This window comes from Panthera uncia, chromosome D1, assembly GCF_023721935.1.
Source record: "Panthera uncia isolate 11264 chromosome D1, Puncia_PCG_1.0, whole genome shotgun sequence".
NCBI classification, from domain to species: Eukaryota; Metazoa; Chordata; class Mammalia; order Carnivora; family Felidae; genus Panthera; species Panthera uncia.
This window is the reverse complement of record NC_064808.1, coordinates 12,750,398-12,763,838: the sequence shown is the minus strand read 5'-3', so window position 1 is coordinate 12,763,838 and position 13,441 is coordinate 12,750,398. Positions and strand designations below refer to the sequence as shown.

At 38.0% G+C, this 13,441-nt stretch overlaps 1 protein-coding gene across 1 annotated transcript; it reads right to left on the bottom strand.

Moving 5' to 3' along the window:
* Positions 1-12,502: 12,502 nt before the first annotated feature.
* LOC125933701 (olfactory receptor 1030-like) lies at positions 12,503-13,441 on the bottom strand. The gene has a single exon (XM_049646796.1). It carries the CDS (start codon positions 13,439-13,441, stop codon positions 12,503-12,505), a length of 939 nt encoding a protein of 312 aa, XP_049502753.1.

Here is a 13,441-nt window from a genome sequence, read left to right as displayed (position 1 = left end):
CTGAGAGTCTGGACCTGCGTTGGAAACAATGGAAGTCAAGCAGACAGAAAGGCACAGATCCTACTTCTGACTGTTGAAATGATTTTCCTCAATATCTCCATGTGTCATTCAAAATGAACGTTACCATAAACGGACTTTGTGCTTCTGCTAAGCCATTATTTCATTTGTCTTTGTACGGAATTACTATTATATTTCTCTCTGTATAACTGTAGTCGCACCTATAGCTATACCTATAGATAACTGTACATAATACCTATTCCGTTATCCATGTTTACAACCGAGCTACACGTCCCCTCTCCCCCTTCAAAATTTTTTCCTCTCAAACTGTACTTATCCGATAAGGTGCAGTATGTTTTATGCATCCAGCACACCTTACATACCTCTAACTCACTCTGTAGCACATTCTATCACCTTTCTTCTCATTCTATCTACTTTCCACTCCTCATATATTCCTTCCTCCGGGACAGGGACAAAGTCCAGCTCATTATCGAACTGTGGCTTCTAATTGCACATTTACAGATTCAATTTTAGGAAAAAAAAGAAAAGAATAGCGGAAGCATGAAAAATGGATTAATTACACATGTTTTACTCATCTCTGTATCCCAATGGAGCTTGTCATGATGTCGTGCCCTCAGGAGAATTAAGAGCTTTTTGAATTTTAGTGTACAAAGCAATTGTTGGGAAGGCTTCTTAAGAAAAGTTATAGGAAGTTTATGTGAGATACTTTCATGTGGGATATGGAGAACTTCATATGTAACAAGTAACCAGGAGATTATAATGCAGATGTTCCCAGATTCACAATTTTAAAAAGGACAATCACTTTGGTCGAATAAACTTACAGCAAATAAACGAGTGAAGAATCATCTAATCAAATGAATTCTCACTCATTATTTTGAGAACAGTCTACAGCAATATAGATATATAATGTGCTGATAAGGAAGTAAGTTTTGCATGGTTAGTATTTAAGTTGTTAATCACAACTTGTACCCATCCAGAAGTAGGACAAATTCTATGGGTTTTTTGCTCTCCTTTACATCATAACCGGTGCTTAGTTTCATCTTCCTTTTTCTCAAATGTTCTTTTTCTTGCCCTTCCTCTCATATTCAATTTTTTGAATCCTGCCCAATTGTTGTCTCATTTCAAAATGAGTCACTGAAACTTGCTTTAGTATAGGTTTTAGAGAGACAACAGCAATGTCTTTTTGTGCTTTATCTCCTTTATCCAGAGAGTAGGTACTTAACATTTGTTGAATACACTAACAACACTTGCTGATAATGAGCAATGATTCTTAACCGTGGGTTACTTCATTTCCTCATTCGTAAGTGGGAGTGATGATATCTGTTCTACCTCGCTCAAGAGTCATTGTGGATATCAAACTAGATGTTCATAAAATAAGTATCATGTGATGAGGCACGGCCGATGCAAAAGTGAACAAAACCACCTTCAAAATCCCTGTCCTTCCGACCTTCACATACAGTAGACGGAGACACAGATTAGTGCAAGGAAGTAAATGGTGATTCAAATGGCATTGTTAAGGAGGGAAAAAAATGGAGTTTCGTGAAGCAGGTGTTCAGCTTTTAAGTAGTAACATCGGGGAAGCACGTCTGAAAAGATGATCTTTTTTGGCAACAAACTGAAGGAGGACGAGAACAAGCAATAATCTTACTTTACGAAGGGTGTTCCAGGAAGGACAAGGAACAGAGGCAAAGTCACCGTGTGGGATCTTTCTTTGTGGATAGTGGCAGTGTCTCTTCAGGAAGTGGCCAGCAGGAAACTGCCCTCTAAACAGTGTATTTCTCTAAATGACACACATCAGTAGGGTGGCTTAGATGATTTCACATCTGTTTGCACCCAGGAACCCTCAGAAAGGATGTAGATAGTGGTCCCCAGGACAGAGAAAGATGGAAAGTAAAAGATCAGAATGTGGGCTTTACAGATTTACAGACACTATAGAACTTGGACTTAAGGCTTTCATTTGTAGAAAAACTCATTTGTCGCATGTCACTTAATGAATACCTGTGGGAACTGAAAGAGTCTTGATTCATGAGATGGTGACTTGTGTGGGATCCAGAAATACCCACTGGAAAGTAGAGCAGAAGTTCTGATAAATGGGAAGAAAAAAAAAAAAGATCATGAATAGCATAGCGTGTGCTTACAGAAAGAACGTCACAGACGACCCAGCTGCCTGTATAAGGCCCGAGCAAAAGGTGAACATTCTTAACGGGGGGTTCAGAGTGGGTCCTGGAACACAGAGACTAACAGAGCTGATGACGGGGGATATAGAAGGAGATCACCCTCACTCCTGTGAAAAGAAGAAAAAAAAGACTAAGGAAAAAAAAAAGAAAAACAAAATAAAACAAAACACCAAGGAAAGGATTCAGCCCTAGTGAGAATGCGCTAGAGGGTAACAGAGCTCAATGGGCAAGTTGTCTAGAGTAATTTTGTAGCCCATTCAATTATAGGTAAATGACAAAAGATTTTTTCTGAAAAAAAAAGTTTGTAAAGTTAAGAAATAAAACTCTTAGTGAGAATTCATTGAAAAAAATGGAACTTAAGCTTCTTTTTTCCTCCTTTTTAAAATATAAATCTCATGAAATATTTATTGAAACTATGGATCCTCAACCAGAGTTAATACACAAACTCAAAATCTTCCCCCACAAAAAATAGATAGATGATAGATAGATAGATAGATAGATAGATGTAAAGGGCTCATAGATTGCCACGCTCTAACTACAAGAACTCGTCTCTTAGGGAAAGCTCCACCCCATGTCTGAAAATGTCCTTGCATTTTTCTATGATAGTAGACCTTTTACCTTTCTTTGTTCTTTTGCACCAGTGACAGCTCTGTAAAATGTTATCCAGGGAGATCAATGGAAATGTCAATGACCCTCTTGTCAGGAAAACTCAGTGAGGTTCAAACTCAGGACCTGAGAACAGAAGGGATGGCATGGGCATATTTCAAGCAAACAAGGAGCAAACTGTTGTGCCTCGGTTTGACACTTTAAGTAATTTCCTCCTGACTAAAACTAAAGAACATAAAAACACGAAGACTTACTTCTGATTGTGAAATGCACTATTTTTTCACCTCTGATTGAGGAAGTTCACTGAGGCCTTTCCAATCTGTAAAATGTTGTTGCATTTATACCAGGATGTGGGAGGTAGGGGCAGGTCTTAAAGCAAGTCTCAGAAGGATTTAAGAATAGCAGCGATGTGTGTTACATGAGGAATCACGCCTGTGGGGATTAATCGGGACACTCTGGGATCAGAAAGCTAATCAGATGACTCAATCTTATTTTCCCTAATGTCAGAATTCCTATTTGCCCTACGAGCTCTGGGGAAGGCACACGAAAAGTTTCATCTTCAAATTTTGACAACGGTCTGATTTTCCATTTTTTTTTTCTTTCACACTGAAACTGTTTCCTCTCTTAAATCCAGAATGCTCAGAATGTCCCCGCTGATGAACATCGAAGTCTTGGGGAAGGACAGTCATAAACAGCATTTTGACACACACAGGTCATGGGCAAACTCCTTGGTGAGGACTTCCTCTGTGTGGACAACTTTCAAGTAGGTAATTTAATGTCTTCAAAATAACCCTAAAGGGAAAGGACTCCATCCTGAACTTTCAGAAGAAAAGACAGAGGCTCTACTAAAGGAGCTTGGATGGACTAACACCCCAGTACCAGGTAGTACCTAAGTGGCAGGGTAGAGTTTGATGCTTATCGTCACATACCGAGTGGACTCTGTTTTCTTTTCCTTTTTTTTTTTTTTTTAATTTTTGTAACGTTTATTTATTTTTGAGACCGGAAGAGACAGAGCATGAACAGGGGAGGTCAGAGAGAGAGGGAGACACAGAATCCGAAGCAGGCTCCAGGCTCTGAGCCATCAGCACAGAGCCCGATGCAGGGCTCGAACCCACGGACTTCGAGATCATGACCTGAGCCGAAGTCAGACGCTTAACCGACTGAGCCACCCAGGCACCCCCAGATTGGACTCTGTTTACAATTGAAAGTTGCTGCCGTTCCTCACCCTGCAGTCACACTTTGTCCTTCTGTCCATCTCTGGCTTTAAATATTCCCTGAGCTTCCCCTCCAGTTAACACCTTCCTCATTCCCAGCAGATCCAAGTTGCTTCTGGCAGCAGGAAAGGCTCAAATGGATGTCTTCTCAAAAGATGCTTTCTCTGCCTCCACAGAAGTGAGTTTGACCTTCCTCCTCCATGTGCTCTTAACGCCCTGCCCCCATCCTTGTCTAACACAATCTGTTTAATTTACTGCCCATATCTCTCTTGACAACACTACATTGCATCTTTATGGGCAGGAACTGTGATCTCTGCGGCTACCACAGGTCCTGGGATATGATCGCTGATCAACAGATACTTGCTGAATGACTTAAGAAGTGGGCCGTGTGTTCTTTGGTTTTGCGAATCCACAGCAACTCTTGGTTATCCCTTCCCCGGTACTTGAGCTTTTATTGAGCATACTTCCTTCTCCCTCAAAAATGAAAACTGCGGGGAGCCAAAGTGGAATAAGTGGTGAATTTATTTCAGGACCCAAAGGAAACAAATCACAATGAGGGTCATTAAATATAGGTGATAGGCATGGGACACTTACTATGTGCTGCAATCACCTTTCAATCCTTAGTTTAGTTGTTCCTCACACAAGTGCATAGAACACTAGCACCATTTTCCTCATTTTACAGAGGGCAAACTGAAGCAAGGAGAGGTTACGTAGCTTTCCCCGGTAGATGCAAATAATAATTGGTGAGCCTGGCATCCAGTCAGGCCATTCAATAGTCTTTAATACCATGTTGTTGATACTTTAACAACGAAATGTGACGCGTTCACACCATGCTAAACATTCTCCAGGTTTACCGGCATTCATTCATTCATTCATTCACTCACTGGCTTAACAAACATTTAGGGAAAACTTTGTGCTTACCACTGTACTGTCAATGTAGAGTATAAGAGAAAGTCAAACTATCTGTGTCCTTAAAGACTTTCTACTCCGTGGTGGGAGGGATGAGGCAAGCATATGCAAAGTTTCACTGTGCAGTTTTCTTTTTTCTTCAAATTTGTACTCTTTAAATATTTTATTTAATTAATATGCAGTGCCATATTGGTTTCAGAAGTAGAAGTCAGGGATTCATCACTTATATACAATACCCAGTGCTCATCACACGAGTGCCCCCTTAATACCCATCATCCATTAAGCCCATCTTCTGCCCACCTCCTTCCATCAACCCTCAGTTTGTTCTCTGTTATTAAGACTCTATTGTTGTCTGTTTCCCTTTGTACTCTTTTCCCAAATCCCATTTGTTCATCTGTCTTGTTTCTTAAACTCCACATATGAATGAAATTATACGATATTTATCTTTCTCCAGTTGACTTATTTTTCTTAGCATTATACATTCTAACTCCATCCATATTATTGCAAATGGCAAGATTTCTCTCTCTCTCTCTCTGCTTTTTTTATTTTTTTGGATGGCTGAATATATTGATAAATTTCTAGCCAGACTTATAAAAGAGAAAAGAAAAAGGACCCAAATAGATAAAAATCTCCAATGAAAGAGGAGACATCACAAATAACACACAGAAATACAATTATAAAAAAATACTATGAAAAATTATATGCCAAAGAAAAGGGCAATCTGGAAGAGATGGACTAATTCCTAGAAAATCGCACACTAACAAAACTGAAACAGGAAAAAACAGAAAATTTGAACAGACCTATAACCAGCAAAGAAATTGTATCAGTTATCATAAATCTCCCAACAAATAAGAGTCCTGGGCCAGATGGCTTCCCAGGGGAATTCTGCCAGACATTTAAAGCAGAGTTAATACCTATTCTTCTCAAACTGTTCATAAAATAGAAATGGAAGGAAAGCTTCCAAACTCTTTCTATGAATCCAGCATTACCTTGATTCCAAAACCAGACAAAGACGCCACTAAAAAGGAGAATTACAGGCCAATATCCCTGGTGACCATGGATCCAAAAATTCTCAACAAGAGACTTGCAAATTGAATTCAACAGTTCATTAAAAGAATTATTCCCCATGATCAAGTGGGATTTATTCCTGGGCTGCAGGGCTGGTTAAATATTCATAAATCAATCAATGAATCAATCAATGTGATATATTAATGTAAAAAATGTAATGTAAAAAAAGATAAGAACCATATGATCCTCTCAATAGATTCAGGAAAAGCATTTGACAAAATATAACGTCGATTCTTGATAAAAAGCCCTCAACAAAGTAGGGATAGATGGAATATACTTCAACATCATAAAAGCCATATATGAAAGACCCACAGCTAATATCATCCTCAAAGGGGAAAAACTGAGAGGCTTTTTTTTTTTTAAAGACAAGAATGCCCACTCTCACCATTACTACTTAATATAATACTGGAAGCCTTAGCCTCAGCAATCAGACAACAACAACAAAAAATAAAGGTATACATATCATCAAGGAAGAAGTCAAACTGTGACTATTTGCTTTATGTAGAAAACCCGAAAGACTCCACTAAAAAATTGCTAGTACTAATACATGAATTCAACAAAGTCACGAGATATAAAATCAATGTGCAGAAATCTGTTGCATTTCTATATCCCAATAACGAAGCAGCAGAAAGAAATCAAGGAATTGACCCCATTTACAATTGCACCAAAAACAATAAGATACCTAAGAAAAAACCTAACTAAAAAGGTTAAAAAATCTATACTCTTAAAATTATAGAAGACTCATGAAAGATATTGAAGAGGACAGGAAGAAATGGAAAAACATTCCATGCTCATGGATTCGAAGAGCAAACATTGTTAAAATTTCCCTACTATCCAAGGAATCTACATATTTAATGCAATCCCTATCAAAATGCCACCAGCATTCATTGCAGAGATAGATCAAACAATCCTAAAATTTGTATGTAACCACAAAAGATCCCAAATAGCCAAAGAAATCCTGAAAAAGAAAAATAAAACTGGAGGCATTACGATTCTGGATTTCAAGCTATCTCCCAAAGCTGTAGTCATCAAAACAGTATGGTACCGGTACAAAAAAAAAAAAAAACGCAAAGATCAATGGCACAGAATAGAAAATCCAGAAATGGACCCAAAACTATATAGTCAACTCATCTTTGACAAAGATGAAAACAGACAGTCTCTTCAACATATGGTGTTGGGAAAACTGGGTGGTGACATACAGAAGAATTCAACTGGACCACTGTCTTACACCATACACAATAATATATTCAAAATGGATGAAAGACCTAGATGGGAGCCAGAAACCATCAAAATCCTGGAGAAGAATACAGACAGTAACCTCTTTGACACTGGCCAGTGCAACTTCTTTCTAGATACATTGCAGAAGGTAAGAAAAACGAAAGCAAACATGAACTATTGGGACTTCATCAACATAAAAAGCTTCTACACAGTGAAGGAAGCAATCAACATAACTAAAAGGCAGCCTACAAAATGGGAGAAGATATTTGCAAATGATGTATCTGATAAAGGGTTAGTGTCCAAAACCTATAAAAACCTTATCAAATTCAACACCCAAAAAACAAATAATCCAGTGAATAAATGGGCAAAAAGCATGAATAAACACTTTTCCAAAGAAGACATCCAGATGGCTAACAGACACATGAAAAGAGGCGCAGTGAGGTTTTCAATTGCTAAGAATTTGTGAAGATCATGATGAAAAGTGGTAGAATTTGTAATGACATAATTATAATGCAATGAGCATAATGATAGTTTATTAATTCAATATAGATCTATTGAGAATCATCTGTTCTAGGTTTGGGAAAATACTGGCTTTAAAATAAGTGAGCAAAAGCAGATAGATATGGACCTTGCCCTCTGGGGCCAACAATCTGGTTATGACACAATCATGAATCAATCACACAAATATCATACAAGTATTAACTTAGAGGTGTGAAAAGTCCTATGCATTAAAGGTTCGTGATACTATGCGAGCATATACCCAGAGGATAGGGCTTACTCAGCAAAGAAAAAAACTGACACTAAAACACACTAAATTTGACATAAGAAGAAAATTTACCTACAGAGAAATAACAGAGAATCTGGTAATAAAATCTTCTGTGGAACACACTAAGACACACCTGAAAAAGAATAATTTTCTATGTACTGAAAGGAAATACCAGTCTATCTAGATCCATACCCAAATGAGTTATTCATCAAGAATTAAAGTTAAAACGAGGGGTGCCTGGGTGGCTCAGTCGGTTAAGTGGCCGACTTTGGCTCAGGTCATGATCTCACGGTCTGTGGGTTCGAGCCCCGCGTCGGGCTCTGTGCTGACAGCTCAGAGCCTGGAGCCTGTTTCAGATTCTGTGTCTCCCTCTCTCTGACCCTCCCCTGTTCATGCTCTGTCTCTCCCTGTCTCAAAAATAAATAAAATGTTAAAAAAAAATTTTTTTTAAAAAGAATTAAAGTTAAAACAAGGCAATTTCAGACGAATAAAAACAGAATTTCTCTCACACAAATGGTCATTGAGGATGACTAATTAAAGGTATAAATCATGTAGAAGAAAACTAGACCCAGGATAAAAAGGGGATACAAAGAGAACAGTGAGTCATTGACAAAAATGGCTAATTTTAAAGGAACATTAATATTAGATAAATATTAGATAAATTAGATAAATATTCAATATAATTATAATTGTAGTCATATATAACAGGTAATATTTAAACAGTTTATTATTAAGTGATAATTTATTATCAATCATATATCATTCTTCATGACACCATATAAGATAGAAGCAGGAGTATCCATGTTAAAATATTCTATAATCCTTTTATTATTCCAAGAAAAGTATGACTAATGACTTTGTTCAATCATTATATCTAACCAAATTTTTAAAACTTTACTAAAAGTAGAAAGTACAATGTATTCTAATCAAATAAAAAGTAGAACAAAAAACTTTTAAAGAAAGTTTAGAGAACACAATTTAATTCGTGGTAAGAAAAGGGAGAATTTACACAGAGTAAATGCTTTCTAGGTGCAAAATAAGCTGTTAGAAAGTATTCGTCAGCATGTATATTCATAAAAGTATGAAATTCAGTAATTGAAAGGACTCAGGGCCTGAAAGTCAGGGTAGAAACGAACATAATAGGCATCAACTAACTGAAAAGAATAAAAAATACTGCTGAAGGTATCTGAATATCAGGCAAAATGCACATTTAGGTTTTAATCATCAAAGTTGGGAGAGAACGTACAAAATGTTAAAAGGGATAAGCCTCATTCATTAGCTGACAGGAGCTAATAAAATATGCCAAATTACAAAGAGAAATTGATGAATCCACAAGCATCCCTCTCAGATTTTATATTTGAAACAGTAAAGCATTTGTAGGATACCGAAAATCTTAAAATAAAAAACCAACTGGATTGACCTTGATCTCATAAGACCCTGCTCTGCTCAGCTCCCGTTTCCTTTGAGAGTAATTTTCAACACCATTGATTTCCAAACCTTGTATGTCTCAGGAGAAAATGCCAGAAATGAGCAGTAAGGTACCACGAAATGGATGGATACACAAATTATCCTGCAGGCAATGGACCACCTGTAATGCCTGAAGAGGAAAGTAACACAACACCTCACTTCTGTTGCTATTTTCCTTGTGAACTCTTAAATCTGGATATGGCAGCTTCCAGTTTGGAAAGTGGCCCAGTTTGGCTAAGACACAAGAGATGATCGAGGCATGCAAAACTCATGACGAACTGCAAACTATGTTAAACCTAGGAAAGGAAGATCTGAAGTGGCAAGTGTCAGAATAAGAGGGTGGACACGGGACCAAATATAGACTATAAGTACCTTATGTCTTTCTCCATCTTGTAGCCACCATCACTGGCTCAATGAAGTTGGTATCATGTGCCTTCTGAGAAAATAATGGACATTCTGGAGAGAATAAGATATTTCTGTATATTCTAAAGTCTTCTGCCAAAGATCCTTCAACAAACTCTAACATTTCAAGCTTCCGGATTAGAGGTGGTAAGGTTATTTTTTAACAACAGTTTGCAATGATGATGGAATGGACAACTTGGTCCTTAAAAAGAGAACCTAGCGAAACACTGATACAAATAGGAAAACGTGATACACGATAGAATTCTCATAAAAAAATGGGCGGGCTATTGAAAAAACGAGAGAAAATTTATTATTTTCATTACACAATCAGAATTAAAGTCTGTTTTGCAACATTTATAATGCTAGGGAAAAGAAAGGTTTAAATATGCAAAAATAAAACTCTAAAGCATTGAAAGAAAATATAAGAGAATACCTTTATAATCGGAAAGAATTGTTTACACAAAACATACAAAGCCCACCATAAAGAGAAGATTAACATGTGAACTATGTTAAAATACCACCAAATACATCATGCATAAAAGGGAAACATAAGCTACAAACAGACTGAAGTATTTGCATTGCATATATCATGAAAAGGTTGGTATCTAGTACAGAATACATAAGGAGCTAATGCGAGGGTAAAAAATAAAGCTAAAATAACCCAGCTGAAAAATGAACAAAAAATGTAGACAGACAACTGAAGAAAAGACAGCTTTTCAATCAGTACCAAAGAACGTAAAAACATGTCATTTCACTTGTAATGACAACACGGAAGATTAAAGAAGAAATTAGAATCCATTTTGCACCCATCAGATTGGAAAACATTTTGAAAGTCTGACAGTATATAGGAATGGGCAAGAATATGGAGTAAAGACCAATCTCACACACTGTTTTTGGGACAGCACTAAGTAGAGCAATTTGTCAATATCTACTAAACGCAAAGATACTCTTTTATGACCCAGAAATTACCCTCTTGGAAATTTACATGGAGGAACGCTTGAACTGGTCCACACTCAGAATTTCAGAGCGAAATGCTTTGCTAGATTTTCATATTACCAAGGAACAGGAAAAATGTATTCCCCCATCAATAAGAGAATGGATAGAGAGACTGTGGTATATTTATATACTGACGTGGACTCAACCAGTGACAGTTCATGCTCCATGAATCAGCATGGATGAATCCAACAAGATTTAGTGAAAACAGAATAACTTGCAGAAGGATAGCACGACTTCATTTATAGCCAAGTTTTCAATCTGCTAAAAAAATATATAATTCTATGGACACAAGAACACCAGCAAGTGTAGAACTCTACGTAGGGATAAGAAACATTAAATTCACAGCAGGGTTGGGTGTAGGGAATGGCAAGAGAAACGGAATCAGGCAGGGAGGGCTTGGTTTGAGAATAGCTGAGTATGTGAAATAATCTGAACCCAAACTGGCATGTGTGAAGCCGTAATAATGATTAGATATATTTGCACAGGAAGTCTTTACATTAGTTTCTATTTTCGATGCATTGGAAATAGTTCATAATAAAAAAAAAAAATACAAGTGAAACTACCAAACCGCTTTTATGATGAGGGTATGAGGGTGAATATTAATTAAAAAAAATAAAAATAAAAACCTTCTAAGGAAAATATGCCATTCCCTCAAAAGCCTTATGAATGAGGATTACAGTGACCTAGTATTATCACTTTAAAGGTATTTCTTTTCTTGGGGTGCCTGGGTGGCTCCGTCCATTGAGCATCCGACTTCAGCTCAGGTCATGATCTGAAGTTTGTGAGTTCGAGCCCCGCGTCAGGATCTGTGCTGACAGCTCAGAGCCCGGAGCCTGCTTCAGATTCTGTGTCTCCTCGTCTCTCGGCCCCTCCCCTGCTCATGCTCTGTCTCTCTCTGTCTCTCAATAATAAATGAATGTTTAAAAAAATTAAAGATATTTCTTTTGTTTAATAAATATTTTTTAATTATTTTCAATGTTTGTTTATTTTTGACAGAGACAGAGGGGAGGGAATGGAGGAGAGGGAGAGGGAGAGAGAGAGGGAGCAGAGAAGGCCAAGCTGGCTCCCTGCTGTGAATCCAGAGCTCAACACAGGGCCCCAGTTTAGGAACAGGGAGATCCTGACCTGGACCAAAATAGTCAGACACTTAACCCACTGAGCCACCCAGGCACCCCTAAAGTTATTTCTTAGGGTAATATGAATTACCCAGAGATCTTTATTACTATGTGATCTATAGAAATGCAAAAAGAAAAAAAAAATACCTGCTATGGTTGAAAAGTTTTCGGAAATCAGTTTGAAAATTCTTAAGCACTATAAAAATTGAACATGTGATCGTTGACATAGTATCATTTGGTAATTCTGGGTTTTTTTTATGACTTTGTACAATTATGAATTTATTGGTAGAATCTTTTGTTCTTTATTGATTTATAAAGCAAGAGCGATGCCTTCTGGTCTTGTCTTTCAGTTGCTATGCAGTATTTGTCCTTCTTCACTGAGACGGCACTTTAAATGCCAGCAAATATCTTAATATAGTCTTCTAAGTCCCATATTCAAATTAGGAACGACAAAGAACATGTAATGACAGAAAGTGATTTGCTAAATGTAAATGTTGATTAATTGGTAAGATTATAAGACATATTACATACCTCTGACCAAAGCGTCTATTTAAAAAGTAATTTCTTTTGGACAACTTTCCTGATTGCTTGTTTAACATCTTTGTTCCGCAGGCTATAGATCAAAGAGTTTAGCATAGGGCTCACAAAGATATAAAAAACTGCAACAATTTTCCCCTGTTCTACAGATGCCTCGGAAGGGGGTCTCAGATACATGCAGAATAGCGTCCCATAAAAGATGGTGACAGCCGTCACGTGGGACCCACAGGTGGAGAAGGCCTTGCGCCTCCCCTCTGCAGAACGGATGCACAGAATCGTCGTGAAAATGAAAATGTAGGAGATGAGAATGATGGCAAGAGAGCATGTGAGATTGAAACCTGCCACCACAAACATGGCAGTTTCTTTGACGTACGTATCCGAGCAGGCAAGGACTATGAGAGGTGGGTCCGCACAGTAGAAGTGGTTGATTTCATTGGGTCCACAGAAGGAGAGGCGAAGCATCAGGATGGTCTGTGCCAGGCCATTTGCAAAACCGTAAATATAAGGCGTAGCAACAAGAGAGAGGCAGACACATCTGGACATCTTGCTACCGTACAGCAAGGGGTTGCAGATCGCCATGTAGCGGTCGTAAGCCATCACCGTCAGCATATAATAATCCGTGATCACCAGGGCAATGAAAAAGTGGAACTGTAGAAGGCAACCAAGGAAGGAAATGGCTTTTCTCTTGGATAAGAAATGAACCAGCATCTGTGGAGCGACACTGGTAGCGTAACAGAGATCCACAAAGGACAGATGGCTGAGGAAGAAGTACATGGGCGTGTGAAGTTTTGAGTCACTTCGGATTAACAAAATCATGCTCACGTTGCCAACTACTGTGATAAGGTAGATGACCAGGAAGACCACAAAAAGGACGGGCTGCAACTCGGCTCGATCTGTCAGTCCCAGGAGGATAAACTCAGTCACTGCTGTGTAGTTTGTCTGTAACAT

What these genes read in the sequence shown, in the direction of transcription:
- LOC125933701 (XM_049646796.1), bottom strand. Translation starts at nt 13,441, where the DNA reads ATGTTACAGACAAACTACACAGCAGTGACTGAGTTTATCCTCCTGGGA.